Source organism: Sinocyclocheilus grahami, unplaced genomic scaffold, assembly GCF_001515645.1.
Source record: "Sinocyclocheilus grahami isolate Dianchi unplaced genomic scaffold, SAMN03320097.WGS_v1.1 scaffold110.1, whole genome shotgun sequence".
Taxonomy (NCBI): domain Eukaryota; kingdom Metazoa; phylum Chordata; class Actinopteri; order Cypriniformes; family Cyprinidae; genus Sinocyclocheilus; species Sinocyclocheilus grahami.
In genome coordinates, this window is record NW_015505289.1 from 2,050,103 (window position 1) to 2,070,750 (window position 20,648).

The 20,648-nt window shown below is 34.8% G+C and overlaps 1 protein-coding gene across 1 annotated transcript; it reads left to right on the forward strand.

Annotated features, from left to right (window-relative positions):
* The first annotated feature begins 11,863 nt into the window (after positions 1–11,863).
* On the forward strand, positions 11,864–19,494 carry LOC107589014 (septin-5-like). Its single transcript, XM_016277310.1, has 11 exons — positions 11,864–11,950; positions 12,156–12,246; positions 13,519–13,605; positions 13,704–13,827; positions 13,908–14,042; positions 15,760–15,877; positions 16,012–16,113; positions 16,986–17,082; positions 17,248–17,383; positions 17,463–17,565; positions 18,430–19,494. Exons 1-11 carry the CDS (start codon positions 11,864–11,866, stop codon positions 18,490–18,492), a joined length of 1,143 nt encoding a protein of 380 aa, XP_016132796.1. The 3' UTR covers positions 18,493–19,494.
* Positions 19,495–20,648: the final 1,154 nt, after the last annotated feature.

Genomic DNA, 20,648 nt, shown 5'->3' on the forward strand with positions numbered 1-20,648 from the left:
AGATAGACGGATGGATGGATGGATAAATGGATAGATAGCCACCTATAGAAAACTGTATCTAATCATATTTAACAAATTAACTTTTGAAGATCAGGTTTAAAGAAAACTTCATTTCCCAAAATGCATTATTTGTGTTGTATTTTTTTGCACTACAATTCAGCAAATTCCTCTTCCTGTCATTCCAATTTAACTTCCTGTGGGGTGTGGTCAAATAAATTAAAATTCACACCTCTATTTTGATTTTCACTCGGCGGCCATCTTTGAAACGTGTCTCGGGCATGCAAGTGCAGCTCCTATCTCTTTGAATGGGAAAACCTCAAATTCTCCAAAACTGTTCGCCAAGTTTACTATTAAACTTCATATTTAAAATCACCAATGACATCTGACAAAATCTCTGTTGATTCAGGCTGTTGTTCCTCAAGAGGGTCAGGGTAAAAACTTTGAAAAATGTTGTTATACACAGGAAGGTTCTTTGGGGAACCAAAATTGGTTATTCTATGGCATTGCTGTGAAAAAACTTCAAGATCAATTTTAAGAGTGTGTTTAAAAGATTATGTACATTACAACAATGATTTATAAACATTTCTAAATATATGTTAAAATTGTCTCATGTAAACTGACAAAACTACCTACAGTGCCTTGCGAATGTATTCATACCCCTTCATTTTTTTCACATTTTGTTTGGTTGCTGCCTCATGTTAAACTGCTTTAAATTAGTTTTTTCCACAACAATCTAAACTCCATACACCTTAATTGTCAAGCAAAAAAATCGAATCTTCCTAGAGATGGCCTCCTGGCCAAACTGAGCAATTGATGGAGAAGGGCTTTGGTTAGCATGGTGACCAAGAACCTGATGGCCACTCTAGTTGAGCTCCATGATTATATGTGGAGATAGGAGAAATCTAGAAGGACAAACATCGCTGAAACACTCCACCAATCCAGTCTTTATGGCGGTGTGTCCAAACTCAATCCTCTCTTCAGTTAAGACACATGAAAACACACTTGGAATTTACAAAAAAGCACCTAAAGGACCCTCAGACTCTGAGAAACAAGATTCTCTGGTCTGATGAACCTCAATTCTAATCATTATGTTTGAAGGAAACCAGCTCTGCTCATCACCTGCAGAGTACCATCCCAAAAGTAAAGTGTGCTGGTAGCAGCATCAGCAGCAGGGACTGAGGGACTCGTTAGAGTAGAAGAAACGCTCAGTGCAGCAAAATATAGAGATAGCCTTAATGAAAACCCAGTCCAGAGCATTCAGAACCTCAGACTGGGCAGAAGGTTCACCTTCCAGCAGGACAATGACACTAAGCACACAGCAAGAGTAGCTTATAGACAACTGTGTAAATGTCCTTGAGTGGCCCAGCCAGAGCCTGGGATTGAACCCAATCAAATATTTCTGCAGAAACCTAAAAATGTGCAACCTGACAGAGCTTGAGAGGTGAACAGGTGAGGTGAAGAATGGCAGATAATTGCAAAATGCTGATGTGCAAAGCTTGTCGCATCAAACAAAAAAAGACTTGAGGCTGTTAAGGTGCTTCAGCTAAATAATTAGTTAAGGGTATGAATACTTATGCAATGTACTTATTTCAGTTTTTTATTTTTAATAAATGTATGAAGTTGTGACAATTCTGTTTTTGCTTTGTCAGTATGGTGTATGGAGTGTAGATTGATGTGGGAAAAAAAGTAATTTAAAGCATAAGGCAGCAATTTAACAAAATGTAAAAAAAAAAATGAATACTTTCGCAAGGCACTGTATATCAACAATCTAAAAACAAATGCACAGGCTCGGTTCTTAATATCAGCTTTTATCCCAACGTCCTTGTTGTTTTGGTGATTGTGTCGCCAACATAGTTCTGTGAACTGACATTTTGCCTTTTTTTTAAAAACAGGATGCCAGTAATTGCCGATGAGAGACAGATGCTGTTATTGGCTGATTCATGTTTTCTTACTTTGTGTTTACTGAAAGTAAATGTAGCATGATGATCACAAGATAGACCCCACCAAACCGCTAATGTTTACTACTTATAACTATTTATATTGCTCATTGCAGTGGGAAAATTTACCCCTTAGAAACCCGAAATGCAATCGCTGAAGTCTCTTTATTTAGTGTTGCATCTGTGCAAAGCATAAAAACTGCTACCCTTATGACCTAAATTGATCAGAAGGAATCTGATAAGAAAATTACCACAGGGAAGCAAAATTGGGTTTTTATTATAACGGAGTAATAGAAACGGACAGACCAGACCAGAATGCATTAGAAACAAGTATGCAAAAGATATGAGCATTAGCAGGGCAAACAGTTTTTCAAAACTCACGTTTGTGCTACAGAAACTTACACTGAAATTAATTTAACTATTTTTTTTTTTACCAAAACTTCAAATGTAACTAACAAACTTTGAATGTTAGTTTGATAAAGCCTTGTTTTAAACTTTTTTAAAAAGTGGTAAGTTTGAAAGTTTAAAGGCAAAGATAGACGGATGGATGGATGGATAAATGGATAGATAGCCACCTATAGAAAACTGTATCTAATCATATTTAACAAATTAACTTTTGAAGATCAGGTTTAAAGAAAACTTCATTTCCCAAAATGCATTATTTGTGTTGTATTTTTTTGCACTACAATTCAGCAAATTCCTCTTCCTGTCATTCCAATTTAACTTCCTGTTGGGTGTGGTCAAATAAAATTAAAATTCACACCTCTATTTTGAATTTCACTCGGCGGCCATCTTTGAAACGTGTCTCGGGCATGCAAGTGCAGCTCCTATCTCTTTGAATGGGAAAACCTCAAATTCTCCAAAACTGTTCGCCAAGTTTACTATTAAACTTCATATTTAAAATCACCAATGACATCTGACAACAACAGTCTCATAAATATTGTTTATTTTGCTCAAATAGCTTATTTTTCAGGCAAGACCAGCCAGTGCGCATACGCAGTCGTGAGCGCACGTCTCAGAAAGCTGACTTTTTCTATAGCAACCGGGACTTCTAACGGCAGCTGCAGTGAGGCAATGACTTTACCGATTAGCGATTGGCTCTTTTACTCAGAAGGAGGGGTTTCTTTCTATAGGGCGGCCATATTGAGTGTTGCATTTTTCCCCATTCAAAACTATACGAGTGACATGTCTTGGGTATTCTATAGTCTTTGATTTTGCACAACTCTGTTAGCAACCTTTCAGTACAACTTAGCATCGTAGTATCTAGTTTTGCACATGCAAATGTATGTGTACATTTAATCAGAACGCACATTAAAACAGGGTCAGCTAATAACCTCGGTATAATTAGAAAGTACACAAACAAAGCAGTGTTAATCAAAGGCTGACCTCATATCATGTTCATGCACTAGCCACAGACGTCCCAGCATTCCATTGAGGCGATATGTTTTATCACATTTAGCAAGAATCATGAGGACTGTCCAGACAGACACCTACACCAGAAGTGCACAAAAAACGCTGATGTGCATGTTTTCTGCAGATGTTTCCTCTATAGTCTGAGCGGTGCACAGAAGCCATGCCAGGTGTCTGGGATCAAGCACGTATCCAGTGGGCCTCATCAGGAACATCAGTCAGGATGTGACCTTGAGTGGCCCAGCCAGAGCCTGGGATTGAACTGGTTCTAAGTGGAGAAAATTCACTCATCTGACTCACTGTTTCCTTCAAACTTCCTGAGCCATTTTCCCTATCAATCTTGAGATCAGACTGAGGCCACTTCCTATGTCCATACGGTACAATCATAAAGAAACATTTATGGATTGTATAGCCTCTCAAATAAGTTTTTACAATTTGTCGACATTATACATGTTTTTTTTTTTAAATCTTCTGTTTCTAGAAAAGTGGAAGCTATATTTGCTGGAAATTGGATGAGCTGACCCTGTAATTTCTTTGGTTTTCCTACAAATCTGTGCATTTGAGTAAAATGTCAAGAGCAATGTTTGATTACAAAAAGCTATTTTTGATATTCAGTAGCATAGAAAATCACAATTATATGAATTGTTTCAACACTTTATTTTCTATGCATTTCAACTTCACTCAAACTTAACTTTTGTTAAGTAGTGCTTAACTAACTCAAAGCCTTATTGCACTTAAAAATGAATAAATACAGATGAAACAGAAAAAGATAATAATTAGATCAGAAAGGTACGTTTATTTTAGTTTTATAATATTTATTTTCATTCATTATTCAAATATTTGATATCATTCTCCGCTGTTCTGCATTTGCGTTTCTGAAAAATTCATAGCTTTCAGTTTGACTGAAAGAGAGAAATGTTTGCCTTAACCCCCACCCGTCTTGCTTCAATTGTTCGTCATGAGAAGAGAAACAAGGAAACAGCTTGTACAGAACAATAAACGTTTCCTGCAATGTACCAGGCATCTTTACCGAGCTGGTGCGAAGTCGCTCGATCCACCTTTAATGAGCTATTGTATGGATGCGTAACACAATCCCTATGTGTTCCTGAGATGCCAGTTTCCCAAGAAAAGTTATTGTGGCCCGCAGTCATTGCTGTCCATTGGAGGAAGCGTTCAGCAAGCTTCCATGCCCAGTTTGCGACCATGAAGCATCCTGTAGTACATCGAGCACCTTGAGACGTTCCAAACAGAAACAAATAAGGTGTCTCAGCGTCACTGCAACTGGCACAAATCCATATATTCTGCGTAGTGCTTATGTAATTTCACAGCTACCAGATAGAAGAAATTTTCAAAACAAAAACGGTTTACGCAAATATGACTGAGCGTTTCACAGACGTCCCATTTAAAACAAGCAGCTTTCTTTTGGGCAATGTGGCAAATTCACGTGACTAACTTGAACACGGGAAATCTGCGTTTGCCCTCACACGCGTGGATTCCTATTGAACATTTCATAACGGGTTCAAAGTGTGAATGTATGGAAGCCCATTTCTGCCAAGGAATAAACTTTTTTTTTTTTAAATCTCACAATTCTGACTTTTATCTCACAATTCAAATTTTTTCCCCCTCACAATTCTGAGTTTATATCTCACAATTTGGACTTTGTTTCTCACAGTTCTGAGAAAAAAAGTAAGAATTTCTTGTTTTCTTTTCACTAAAAAAAAATTGACCCTCTAACACTAGCGTTCTCTATTCTTTTTCTATTCTATCTACTTGCTTTCTTTTTATTTATTATAAAAAATGACCCTATAACACTAGTTCACAATTGCTCATAGTATGCCAAACTTTAAGAGTCACTGACATCCCCCCACCCTTCATGAATCATGAGGCTTTATTACAAAATGAATTTTATAATGTGTTCCTCAAGTACAGCAATGAAGTTTATATCCAGGTCCAGTTATCACCAGGAAGCAGGTCTGATTGTATCTTGTACATTAATGTAGTCATTTCTGAAGGAAATCGTGAGTCAAGCACTTTGTATACAGCTGTGTTTACAGTCAATACAAGCATGACCATCATTTCATCCAATATTTTGCTGGGAATTACTCATTTATGCCCTCAGGGCAATCTGGTTTAAACTGGTCCCTCACAGTGGTGAAAATTCTCTCATTTGACTCACTGTTTCCTTTAAATTTCCTGAGCCATTTTCCCTATCAACCTTGAGATCAGCCGTCGTCTTTTAAGACTGACTGGACTGTATAGCCTCTCAGATACCCTTTTTACAATATTTGCGACATTGTACATAGTTGTTGGTTTTTTTTTTTGGTAAAATTTTCTGTTTCTAGAAAAGTGGGAGTTATATTTGCTGGAAATTGGATGAGCTGATACGCAATTTCTTTAGTTTTCCTACAAATTTGTACATTGAGTAAAATGTTGAGAACAATGTTTGATTATAAAAAGCTATTTTTGATGTTCAGTAGCATAGAAAATCACAATTATATGAATTGTTTCAACACTTTATTTTCTATGCATTTCAACTTCACTCAAACTTAACTTTTGTTAAGTAGTGCTTAACTAACTCAAAGCCTTATTGCACTTAAAAATGAATAAATACAGATGAAACAGAAAAAGATAATAATTAGATCAGAAAGGTACGTTTATTTTAGTTTTATAATATTTATTTTCATTCATTATTCAAATATTTGATATCATTCTCCGCTGTTCTGCATTTGCGTTTCTGAAAAATTCATAGCTTTCAGTTTGACTGAAAGAGAGAAATGTTTGCCTTAACCCCCACCCGTCTTGCTTCAATTGTTCGTCATGAGAAGAGAAACAAGGAAACAGCTTGTACAGAACAATAAACGTTTCCTGCAATGTACCAGGCATCTTTACCGAGCTGGTGCGAAGTCGCTCGATCCACCTTTAATGAGCTATTGTATGGATGCGTAACACAATCCCTATGTGTTCCTGAGATGCCAGTTTCCCAAGAAAAGTTATTGTGGCCCGCAGTCATTGCTGTCCATTGGAGGAAGCGTTCAGCAAGCTTCCATGCCCAGTTTGCGACCATGAAGCATCCTGTAGTACATCGAGCACCTTGAGACGTTCCAAACAGAAACAAATAAGGTGTCTCAGCGTCACTGCAACTGGCACAAATCCATATATTCTGCGTAGTGCTTATGTAATTTCACAGCTACCAGATAGAAGAAATTTTCAAAACAAAAACGGTTTACGCAAATATGACTGAGCGTTTCACAGACGTCCCATTTAAAACAAGCAGCTTTCTTTTGGGCAATGTGGCAAATTCACGTGACTAACTTGAACACGGGAAATCTGCGTTTGCCCTCACACGCGTGGATTCCTATTGAACATTTCATAACGGGTTCAAAGTGTGAATGTATGGAAGCCCATTTCTGCCAAGGAATAAACTTTTTTTTTTTTAAATCTCACAATTCTGACTTTTATCTCACAATTCAAATTTTTTCCCCCTCACAATTCTGAGTTTATATCTCACAATTTGGACTTTGTTTCTCACAGTTCTGAGAAAAAAAGTACGAATTTCTTGTTTTCTTTTCACAAAAAAAATTTTGACCCTCTAACACTAGCGTTCTCTATTCTTTTTCTATTCTATCTACTTGTTTTCTTTTTATTTATTATAAAAAATGACCCTATAACACTAGTATTCTCTATTTGTTTACTATTCTGTCGACTTGTTTTCTTTTTATTTATTAAAAAAATTGACCCTCTAGCATTCTCTATTCTTTTTCTATTCTATCTACTTGTTTTCTTTTTATTTATTAAAAAAAAAAATCTTGCTACGTGTATTGCGTTAGACTAACCGAGACTTGTCAAAGCACTTTCATATTATTGCTCTTTTGTTAGTTTTGATTGCTTCTAGTGTCCTCATTTGTAAGTCACTTTGGATAAAAGCATCTGCTAAATGACTAAATGTACATTTTAAATTCTGAGTTTATATCTCACAATTCTGACATTTTTCTCAGAATTCTGAGTTTATATCTCACTTTTTTTTTAACCAATTCTTAATTTTCGTCTTACAATTCCAACCTTTTTTCTCTGAATTCTGACATATAATCTCAGAATTGTGAGATTTAAACGAAAAAAAGTCAGAACTGCGGGATATAAAGTTGTAATTACCTTTTTAATTGTTTTTATTCTGTGGTGGAAACAAGCTTCCATTTGAATATGAATGACCAACAGCTGCTTGGTTTGAAAGTGACTTCTGTGTGAGCTGTGCTTCTTCACTACACTATTTAGCAATATACAATAGACCTTTTTTGTCCATGAAATTTGTCTGAAATTATGATAATGTGACTGTACCTTTACACTGAAGGAGGTACTCAAGCCATATGTACGATCTGTGTTTGAAAGGCACGGTTTTTTGTATTTTTCTGATGTATGCAACGATAAGCTTAGCAACAATGGCCTTAGCTCCAGGGAAAGATACTCGGATGAAATAGCAGGGAAGCATGATGACATCACAGCCATAATTTCAATTAAGTAACCAAATTGTAAATTTGCAAGGTTATAGAAGAACGAAAGTACATCAACAGTGCTTGTGTGACTGCCAAATAGCTGTACTGGGATTGTTCAGATCTGGAGTGAACAATTAATTGAAGAGTTAATTGTTTGGCTGCTGTCTAATAACCAGCACTGAAGCACAGGAAGGTGACTGTGCTGAGCAGCTGGATTATTTCACTGTTTCTACAGGATTTTCCCATCATTGTTTTCCTCCAGTTTGCTCCTGTGCTAGTTTGGCCGCATGAGTGATTGCAGCACTGTTTTTATGATGTTTTTGTTTTGTTGCACCATTGTTCATAACTATCAGCTTTCGTCAGGCCAATAACACAACAGAAACTCTGATGAGCTAGACATCATCCAGATTTATCTCTCATTTCTCAATATGCTTTATGGGGCTACTCTGGCGCCGATGAAAATGATATCAGATAAACAAGTTTAACGTCAGGTCATGTAAATCTATTAGCAAAGAGATTTACATCTATTTACATCTAGACTTTTTCATTGCAACGAAAGATGAAATCCACAATACTTTGTGCTTTTTTTTTATATTAAGATGTTAAATGAATGCCACACACTATTTTTGATGCTTTAACTTGGTCAGAAATGTCAGTAAAAACTTTTATAATGCTCCAAAAGATTTCTATTTCATATAAATTTGGTACTTTTGAACTTTCTATTCATCAAAAAATCCAGGAAAAAATGTATCACGGTTTCCATAAAAATATTAAGCAGCACAGCTGTTTTAACATTGATAACATAAAAAGTTTCTCCAGCATCAAATCAGCATTTTAGAATGATTTCTGAAGGATCATGTGACACTGAAGACTGGAGTAACGATGCTGAAAATTCAGCTTTATCGTCATAGGAATAAATTACATTTTAAAATATATTAAAATAAAAAACAGTTCTTTTAAATTGTAAACAATTTCACAATATTACTGTTTTTACTCTATTTATGATGAAAAAAACAGTAGTGTACTGACTGTACCTGTAGGAAAGAGAAATCAGTTATTTCCCTTGATATCAACGAGATTAATTGCCATCTCAATTTTTTATATTTTCCTGAGAACCCAAATATTGTTTTTCTTAGAATAAATAATCTATGCTATCAGGAGCTGTGTGATTTATTTCTATTTTTATCTCTCCTTGGCAAGTTATTTAAAAATGTTTGCATGATTCAGGAGTTGATACTTAAACAACATAATTGTATAATTTCTCCTGCAAGAGCAACATTTCCTCTGAAATAAGAATAAGCCAAATTAATTACAAACTGCACCAGAGGGAACTATTGTGAGCTTTCAGTGAATCATTCAATAGTGAATCATACAGTGCAGTGCTGACCTTCTTCCTGATCCCATCAAATCATCCAAAGTCACGCATATGTAAGAAAAGTCTCCCCTGGTTCGGATTTTATGAATCTAGCAGAAAAAGGGTGTTGAAACAACAGGTCACACTATAGGTCTGCAGACCTCCTATGGATCAAAGGAGGCTCTTTTGTTTGAGGACTATACAGTAAGATGTCAGTTTTCAAGTTTCCATAGAAATGGTCTGACATGTTTCTAATGCATTTAGATTAACCGAATCCTCTGTAATGAAGCAATGCCCCCCAGTGATCAAGCTTCGCTGGAGGGCCCTAAACTCAAATCTGAAGTATACTTAAAAACAGAGAAAAGTTAAAATAGTTTAATAAATTATAGAAGATGCTATATATCGATAATGGCCAGCAGTTTCTGAAAGCAAATGAGAGATATCAACAGTATTTCCTCAACAAACAAAGGAAATTTCTTAAGCCCACATTCATTCACTGGCCTACTTCATTTTTTTTTCTCCAGCAGAGTTACAATGTCAGCATCTTCCTAATTTAAGTGGCCTTTGATGTGTTTCTAGAATAAATAAACCGCTCTGTTTCTGACACAGAGAGGAACAATTCCCTGTAGTTCAGGCCCTGTCACACGGTTCCCTGGGCAGTAGAGCAGGGTCTCACTATTATGTTGCTCTCCGGACATCTTCCTTTCCATGTCGTTCTCAGTGAGGAAAATCACAATGCATGACAATACATGCATGAGCTATAATGGATCATTTAAGCACACAAAGACTGACTCACATGCATCCATTCAAACCATTTTAGTGCAAACATTTATACAGTGAATCTGGATATAATGTTATGCTGCCACCATGTGTCAGATCTCTACAGTATGCAAACCTGGAAGAACCACTTACATAAGCCATCATTTAAAAAAAAAATGTATTAATTCAAAATGAATAAATAATTGCATAAATTAAAGAAAAAATATTAATAATAGCCAAATGCAATAGTTAATTAAAGTATTGTATATTAACAGAATTTGGGATTCATTTATTATTCATTTATTTATATTTAAATAATAATGTGCTGCGTATCTATGCGCTTGCCATAGGTTGATTCACATCTGTGCGCGTGCTGCATATTTTTCTGGGACAGTGGGTTGGAATGCTATGAATAGAGCCATGGGGCTCTTATGACGGTCCTGCCTCACTCAGAGCGTCTATCTACATCTGTTTGTTTGGGAGAGTAACAATGAACACCAAAATATTATATTCTGTATATTTGGTTTGACATTTAAGGGTTGCAAATATCCATCAAATTCATGGATGCTGTAAATTTTCAGAAATGCATGAAACTAATCCTCACTGCCTGCTTTCAGTGTCCCACATTTCATCACAATCTCTGTTTGACCTCACTGTAAAGCAGCAGAATTGCATGCATTGCATCATTTGAGGACAATGAGAAAGATGCGGATACCATCAGCCACTAGCCCTAACGTGTTCATTAAAATTAATTGAATCTAATAACATAATTAACCTTAAACCGCATAAACACATTTCATTACACCAAATACATAAAATAATGTTCTTTTTAGCAACATCACATGACCCCTTTAATTATATGTGTGAATCTCAAAGACTAGTCATACTTCACCCCAGAGTTAAATAGAAATGAAATTGTATTTTGCACAAAAAATGAATTATGTTTGTATTGCAATTAAGATTATTTGCATTGTGACACTTTTTTCTTTATGCATTACTATAATAAGAATTAGGGGAGAAATATGACTAAATGTTATTGAAATAATGTCACAATGCAAAAATCTTAATAGTCCCCAAAAATAGGGCTCATTGGCTTTATGCAAAATATAATTTCAGATATTTGTGTGATGAAATTCACCCATATAGTGCTTTTAAATGATAAATATCCTATTACAGACATATTTTACATTCTTTAATGAGATGTCACACTGTTTTGCAATATTTCTATGATTACATATTCCTCTTCAAATAATAATAAAAAAACATGATAAATGTGCACTTCATGTGGTCTGCTCTGTGCACTGGCTTAGAAAACGTCTAAATGTGCACTTGGCTCTCCGTATGTCCACCCGAGGGCGAACTATCAGTCAATCTGGATGACTGATGAAATAACACTAATGTCTCTGTCTGCTAGGACACGTTCAATTCATTTCTTGTCTTGTTTCTCAGTGAACGCCCACTAATACATGCACATGGCTTCCAGTGACTGTTGCCAGCTGTGCGTGAAAGCAAAATCCAATATCCATGCCTCTAAGTGAGGATAAACTGACTCAGCCAGATTCCCAGACAGGCCAAACAATCCTGGAGATGAAGCCAAGCAGGAGAATTTATTGTGCGAAAACAGATTTGAAGATTTTGACCTTCACTTTTTGATCCGAAATTGCTATTTTGTAATATAATACAATGCTTTCTCAAAAGCAAACTCTACTAGTTAGTCTAATTGTATTTGCGTTTCATACAAACACAGATTCTGCATGGTATGTCAAACTAATTTGCATACTCTGCTGCTCTTTAAGATGCATCGGACCAATAAACAGAGCTAATTTAGCATATTTGTGATGCAAACCAAGCATGATGATTCTATATGACAGTAGAAGGGTTTTATATAATAGGATAAATTATGTAATATTGTAAATATGGGCTGTGAGGCCTTCGGCATTGGCTGCGCCCACACAGAGTCTCTAAACACAATGAAACATGGCAGGAATTCTGGGATTGCCCTAGTAAAGAAGTGAGTGTGGCTTACATCAGGCTGGCTGTGTAGGTTGGGGGTTGGGCGCTTGGATTCATCTTTATCCCGCAGCTATCACATGATTTGCTTTGCTGATGTCCATTTTTGCATACTGTACAGTTGTTTTGACATGGAAATTAATGTGGTAGTATTAGCATTGCACTATTAAATGATGTCATTATATTTCATTCTTTTAGGAAAAAGAGTATGTCGGCTTCGCCACCCTCCCGAACCAGGTTCACAGGAAGTCGGTCAAAAAAGGCTTTGATTTCACACTCATGGTGGCAGGTGAGATTCTTATCACCAGTGTTGTTATTGTTAACTAGAACTAATATTAAAACTCTTAAATATTGTATTCCTTAAAGTGATAGTCCACCCAAAAATGATTGTTGTTCCAAGACATTCTATATGTTTTCATGACTTTCTGTCTTCCGTGGAACGCAAAAGAAGATCTTTTGATCAATGTTGGTGACCAAACAGTTTTGGTTCCCATTGATTAATTCTATTGTACGGACAAAAAATACTATGGAAGTCAGTGGGATAACTGTTTGGTTATCAACATTCTTCAAAATATCTTTGTTTTGTTTTTTTTGTGTTCCACATGCAGAAGAAAGAAAGGCATACAGGTTTGGAACAACATGAGGGCGAGTAAATTATGACTTTTCATTTTTGGGTGGACTATCCAATTGAACTGAAATAAAGATGAAATCAAATATAAATATTAAATATGAATAGAAACTAAATATGAATAGAAATAGAAATCTTTACATTTTAAAATATTTTTATATTTTAATATAAATATTAACTTAAAATCAAAAAAACTTAAATGAAAATTAGAAACGTTCCCTTGGCAAGTAACTCAATGAATATAAGTTGAATTTCAAGTACTAAAATTACTAAAAATAAAACTGAAATAAATATAAATTAAACCTAAATAGAAACATAAAAAACATAACAGAATTACTAAAACTTAAACTACAATTCAAATTAAAACTGAAAATATAAAAATAAGACTCAAAATATTAATAAATACTATAATAGTATATAAAAATACTAAAAGAACACTTCTTATCACCAAAAAAAGTATTATTGAGAAACTATTAGTGTTTATTAATATTGTTTGTTTTATATATATATATATATATATATTGCATTTTCCTTTAAAATTACAGTAATTTTTGTCATTTTTAGTGTTTTTTGTTTTTATATGTATGTCTATATAGTTCTCTTTTTATTCATTTTTATTCCCGTTTTAGTTTTAATTGAGTACATCAAGTTAAATTAAATTAAAATGAGAAATGTTGCTGAAATTGCAGTTGAAATAGCTGAATAAAAGTTTTAACATTTTTTATTAACATTTATTTTGTCAAGTAATGACATTTTTTTTGTTTTGTTTTTGTTTGATATAACTATAATAACCATGTGAAGTAAAATTTATTTTTGCCACTTTTAATGATTCATATAATCGAAAGAGGACAGATAAAGATGGGAGATTCACATTTTCCTCGACAACACGAGCAAAAACTGCATTTCTGAATGTTTACCCTCCTTGTCTTTTAGGGGAGTCTGGTCTTGGAAAGTCCACCCTGATCAACAGCTTGTTCCTCACAGATTTATACAAGGACAGGAAACTGCTGAACGCTGAAGGTACATTTCTGCTCCCATGCTTGCAGATTTACTGCAATTTAAATAATGTATTCTAAATGACACATCTGTCCTTCCTGAAATATGTATTTGGTGTTTAGAGCGCATCAGTCAGACTGTGGAGATCATCAAACACACGGTTGACATCGAGGAGAAGGGTGTTAAGCTGAAGCTGACTATTATAGACACACCAGGTTTTGGAGACGCTGTCAATAATACGGAGAGGTACATAGTTAGAGTTTACCTCAGATTTGTTCATTATAGGTAGATTTCTGCTAATCAGAATCTTTTGTCTCAACTGTCAGCTGGAAGGCCATTACTGACTATATTGACCAGCAGTTTGAACAGTATTTTCGGGATGAAAGCGGTTTGAACAGGAAGAACATCCAGGATAACCGTGTCCACTGCTGCTTGTACTTCATCCCTCCGTTTGGACATGGGTAATCCAACCCTGACTCTCTGTTAATATATACTGGATAATGTACAAAATAAAAATATGTGCTTACTGTACAAATACGTTCAGATAAAGGCATTCCTGTTGCTCAAACAGTCGAGCATGCTGCTAGCAACACTAAGGTCATAGGTTCGATTCCCAGGGAATGCATCAACTAAAATCTATAAATAAATAAATAATACCTTAAACATATACCTTAAATGCCAAATGCAAAAATAAAAATGTTAACTTTGGCAAAATAAAATAATTATTAAAATAATTAAAAACATATTATTAAATAATAATAAACAACAGACAAACAAAAATAATTTCTAGGTGAGTTCTACAGTTATTTGTTGATGAATGGTTTTAGAGTACTTCAAACTCTATTATGAATGAGCAAAAAAAATCATATTGCTTCTTTTATAAAGATATTCTCCCATTCAAAAGTTTGTGGTCAGTAAGATTAATTTATAGAAACTAATACTTTTATTCAGCAACAATGCATTCAATTGATCAAAGGTGACAGTAAATATATTTATAATTGTTAAAATAAATGCTGTTCTTTTGAACTTTCTATTCATAAAAGAATCCTGAAAAATGATATCATGGTTTCCACAAAAAATATTAAGCAGCAAAAACTGTCAACATTGGTAATTATAAGAAATGTTTCTTAAAGTCCCCCTGTAGTCAAATATTTTATCCCTTAAAGCTTATCTTTGAACATCAAAATGACATATTTAAATGTTTTTTCTTGTGAAAATAATTTTCTCATGCCTTAAAATAGCTTGAATGTAACTCTACACCCTTGCCTCATTTACTATACGCTGATCTATGAATATGCAAATGAGCCCCGCCTCCACTCAGTCACACCAGCCAGCGCCTCCTGATCCACTGAACTGTAGTAACCGCAAAACAATGGCATACACGGATAATGACTGATAAAACTATGTTTTTATTAGCGGACAACGACAGTGAATACTGTAACATTCATTAAAGTTTCTTACTTGACGATGTTGTGTCCTAAAATGCCTTGAAGACTCGAATACAGCCATTTGTGATTCTTAATTCGCGCCCGCGAGCTGGTATTGGTATATTTTGCATGCTAGTGATAGGAATCAATCCCTTGACGTGATTGGTTATTGTATTGTGACGTAGCAAACCGAGGGCTGTTTCAAACTGCATTTCTTGGACTGCCTTTGGGAAGCTACAGTTTTAAGGAGAAAATACTCAGCAATGGTGTTGATTAATAGATTGGCACATGGTTTGTCTAAAAGCATATTAAAAACACCATATAGACAAATAAACAACATAAAAAAAAATATTTTCACTACAGGGGGACTTTAAGCAGCAAATCAGCATATTAGAAAGATTTCTGAAGGATCGTGTGACACTGAAGACTGGAGTAATGATGCTGAAAATTCAGCTTTGCATCACAGAAATAAAATTTTGCGTCACAATATCACTTTTTTTACTGTCTTTTTTAAATCAAATAAATGCAGACTTGATGAGCAGAAGAGACTTCTTTAAAAAAAAAAATTAAAAAAAAAATGGTAATATGAACTTCATTTATACATTAAACTCAATGAGCAAAAAATCTTATTGTCCATCATATGGCCTCTTTTATGAAAATTAGACTCTAAATGTCTGTTTTTTTTTAAAGCAAAGTGAATAAAGTATCTCAGAGCGGATAAGCCCACTCACTCTCTCTTCTCCCCACTCAGGCTGCGGCCCGTGGACGTGGAGTTTATGAAAGCACTGCAAGACAAGGTGAATGTGGTTCCACTCATTTCCAAGGCTGACTGTCTGACGCCAGCGGAGATGAGGAAGATGAAGGACAGGGTAAAGTGGATCACCTCGACCTCAGTCTGTTTATACAGGCACACTCTCTGTTCACATTCACACGCACACCGCATCCTCGCTCAGTGGTGTCAGGGCTTCTGACGTAACCAGTGTTTTTGATCCTTCTATTCAAGGTGAGGGAGGAGATCGAGAAGTTTGGAATCAAAGTGTACCAGTTCCCAGACTGTGATTCTGATGAGGACGAGGCGTTCAAGCAACAGGACCGAGAGCTAAAGGTCAGTATTATGACTCATAAATGGATGCTTGAGTACTTAATGACTCGAGACATGAAAACTGATGTTCGCTGTTCCATCCAAGGTTGATGTCTGGTTCATAGGGTCCACGCTAGATTAAAACTTTTATGAGTTTGACTAAGAATCTAAGTATTTCATCCAAAACCAAGTGAGCTGCCTCCAGCAAAGGGCTTGAGGTTTGGTTGGTTGGTTAGTTTGATCCAGTTAGCCTCTGCTAACTACTCCACTGGCACATTTTGCAGATAATTTCGCAAAATTAATAATAATAATAATAATAATAATAATAATAATAATAATAATAATAAAACATTTTAAGTAAAAATTAAATTAAATAAAAAATAATGCATTCAAATTAAATATAAATACAAATAAATATTCCACCAGAACAAGGGAATCCATCACAATCTTTGAAAAACGACTGTAAGCTCAACTTTTCCTGCAGAAATTGACTAACTAACTAATGTAAACTTTAAAAGCACACACACACACACACACACACACACATATATATATAACAAATTTAAAAAAAAAATAACAAAAAAAAATAAAATACAAATTTTAATATTTTACCTGAACAAGGAAGTCCATCGTAATCTTCAAAGAAAAAAATAAAAGAAAAAAGTCTGTAAACTGAACTCTGACTAATTAATGTACACCTTAAAAGCAAATAAAAAAAATTATAAAACATAAATAAAATCAAAACAAATATTTCACCTGAAAAATGGAGTCCGTCACAATCTTCAAAAAATAGCTGTAAACTCAACGCTTCCTGGAGAACTTTAACTAATGTAATCTTTTAAAAACATTCAAATTTAGAAGCAAAAAATCGAAATGTTCTATGTTGTGTGTTTCAGGAAAGCACTCCATTTGCTGTGATTGGGAGCAACACCATAGTGGAGGTCAAAGGTCAGCGGGTGAGAGGGAGACTTTACCCATGGGGCATTGTGGAAGGTCAGTACGGATCTACGCTTGAATATCTAGATTTTGCATGAGACACACTCTCTACTGATAAGAACAAATGCATCAAGAATAAGTTTTAATCAACCGAGTGCCAGCTAACCATAAATGTATACAAAGGTTTCACAAACAGATTTGTGCACATACTTTTTGTCACAGTGGAGAATCAGTCCCATTGTGATTTCGTCAAGCTGAGGAACATGTTGATTCGCTCACACATGCATGACCTGAAAGACATCACGTGTGACGTGCACTATGAAAACTACAGAGCGCAGTGCATACAGCAAATGACAAGGCAAGTCACAATGCTTTTCTCAAATATCATAGAAAAATATATTGACTTTATCGCTTATAAGATGTTCTGTTTCCACCAGCAAACTGACCCAGGATAATCGCGTGGAGAGCCCCATCCCGATACTACCACTGTCCACCCCAGACGTAGAGACAGAAAAGCTGATAAAGATGAAAGATGAAGAGGTGAGACAGCTGTCCTGCTTAATCTAGTTATTTCAGTTCTTAGCTGACACTTAATAAATGTGGCATTGAGCACAAAAATATATAGAAAATTGTGTTTTTGAGACATTTGCAATCCGGGCCTAAAACATTTTGCCACAAAATCGACAGTGACTTGAGAAAATTTACTGGCCATAAATATTTTTTACCGACCATGAAATGGTAAGTGCATTATTTCATTAAAAATCAGGCAGAACAAATTGTCGAAATACATCTAATTGCAATTCTCAATATTATTATAAATAATAATTTGATTTAATAATAATAATAATCATCATTTTATTTATTATACTTGTTTTATTAATTATTAATATTTTTATTATCAAACAAATTAATAAAGAAATATCACTATAATACTATTGAACTGTAAAGTACTTTATAATAATAATAATTTATATAAAAATACTAATTATTATTTTTATTATTATTTTATATAACAACAGTACAATTACAATACTAATATTTATGGTTGATTTTTTTCTTTGCTTTCAAATGTTAAACCATAAATCTTTCATTTTGGTGTAAAACTGCAGGGAACTCTGTTGAAATGCTACTCTTTTTTTGACAACAGATTTATAAACCATTCTCATTATAAACTTGGTAAGATATTTGGTGCTTGTTGCATGTTCAAGATTACTTATTTATATAATTACAACGCAGGTTTTGTATTTTGATAATCGTGCTAAACCATAATGCATTCTCGGGTTTCATTCTATCACCAATGCTGGGTTTTATTTGCCTTTGGTGCTTAGCGAGTGTTAATTTTAGATCCTGTTTGCAACTCTAAATGCTGAATCTGCCTAATATTATTCACTTTGTCTTTCAAAGTTGCGGAGGATGCAGGAGATGCTTCAAAAAATGCAGCAGCAGATGCACGAACAGGACCTGTGAACGCCGCCCTGAACGAAAACGGCTGATTTCAGCTTGTCTGCACTTTTACACAAGCAGCCACGTAACACTTTAACATCACACTGAAGGATATGCAGTAGGGAAAGCAACAGATGTATTTGTATGTCAAACACAACACAGATATGAATGCATGTGTCGAGCACTGCGGTTAAAAGGGTCACTTCACCTGAGCCTGGTATCTAAAACCAAGCTCCAAGTTGAAATATTTAGTAATGCTAAAAGATTTAGTGATAGTTTGTTTTCACACTTTGTACAGTCCATGTGATGCTGTATGACTGTTTCCATGGCAAAGACTGCTGCTTTATTCACAGTAGACATGGCAAATGTTCTGTCGTACTATTGTTTTTTGTCTGCCGTTTTTATGAGCTGTTTCTAGCCCAATTTGTATTATTTTTAGTAATGTGTGTGTGCGAGTTTGTGTGCCTGGGCCGATTTGCTTAAAACAAAAGCACTAAGTGCAAAACTAAATATTTGAGTGATTTTTCTACTTTTAAAGCAGCTATACCAACAAGTTATTACATTTTGAACAAGGTTTAGAAGTATGAAAACATTTGCAGTATTAAAGCAAATACTTTAATCATTTTTCATTCTTCATTAATTTATTTGTCTCTGAAGACCTTATCAGAGCACCTTGAATTGCAAAATTTGTTGTACGACTGCTGTATGTTGAAGAGAATTTTCACTCATCCAACCTTTTGTTTATTTATTGATTGAACATAAACATGTAATTCTTTATGATATGCCACTTAGGACGACTGTTCCAGTCCTAAAACACCACATTATACATAATATTTCACAAAATGGATATCAGACAATCTTTATCAGTGAATAGGCTCTAACATCTTTTATGTCCCCTGTTGTTGATGGTTTTACATGGATGCATTGAGATATTGATTTGTGTGCCCTGTATGTGTTTACTCAAGTTATGAGCATGACAAATGCACCATCTGCCATATATCATGATTCCTTTGAAAAATAAACACATCCTCTGTGGTAGAACCTGTCTGATCTGTACATCTTTTCATCATTGTTACATTTACATTTAGTCATTTAGCAGACGCTTTTATCCAAAGCGACTTACAAATGAGGACAAAAGAAGCAATCAAAACTAACAAAAGAGCAATCATACGTAAGTGCAAATGACAAGTATTGGTTAGCCTATACGCAGTACACGTAGCAAGGTATTTTATACATATATATATATATATATATATACACACACACACACACACACACACACGCACAAAGAAAAAAACGAGTAGAATAGAAAAAATAGAAAGCTAGTGTTAGTTGTTAAATACTTTTTATGTTGCTCATGATATAATTTAACTTATTAATATCCAAATTAACTTTCCATTACAATTTTATTTTATTTTTTATTTGGTTCAGGTATTAAATCTTCCCAGTGATTCAAATCAATCGAAAGATTCGAACAATTCACTCGCCGATTCGATTCGTTGAAGACAACCAAGTCGACCGAAACAAGTGTATACGGTTGGCATCATCTGAGGTCCTCTGAGAGCTTGCATCATCTCTTCTCACGTGTTCTGGATCCAGAGTGAAGCTTGTGTAAATCCTAGTTATGGCAAAAGACAGAGAAACAGATACAAACATAATTAGCGTAGCTGCTGTTCCAACCAAGCAAAATTGATTTGTTTAACCCAAACTAAAGAATAATAATGTGCATTTGATTAGATATAACTGCAGTTAAAGATTATGAGATGCATTATTTGAATGCTTGGCCAAAGAGATGTGTCTTTAATCTAGATTTAAACAGAGAGAGTGTGTCTGAACCCAGAACGTTATCAGGAAGGCTATTCCAGAGTTTGGGAATCTACTAATAAACTGCACAACAATTTGTAAGTAACATAGATGTTCTCCTCATAAATTACAACAAAGCACAACTAGCTTATCATTATTTCTGAGTTTTATTATTTCTGTTTTAACGCGGTTTTCTATATGGGAGGAAAACGCTTAACGCGTAATTAAACGTGTTGCATTCGTATTCTGGGCTCATCAGCTTGTCCCTACATAGTATGCTTTATTAATAATGCGTTTACTGAGTTTGGTCTTTTAAAAACGCATTAAGCCACGTTAAGCGTTTTATGTAAATAAAAGCTCGGTGGGCAGGAACACTG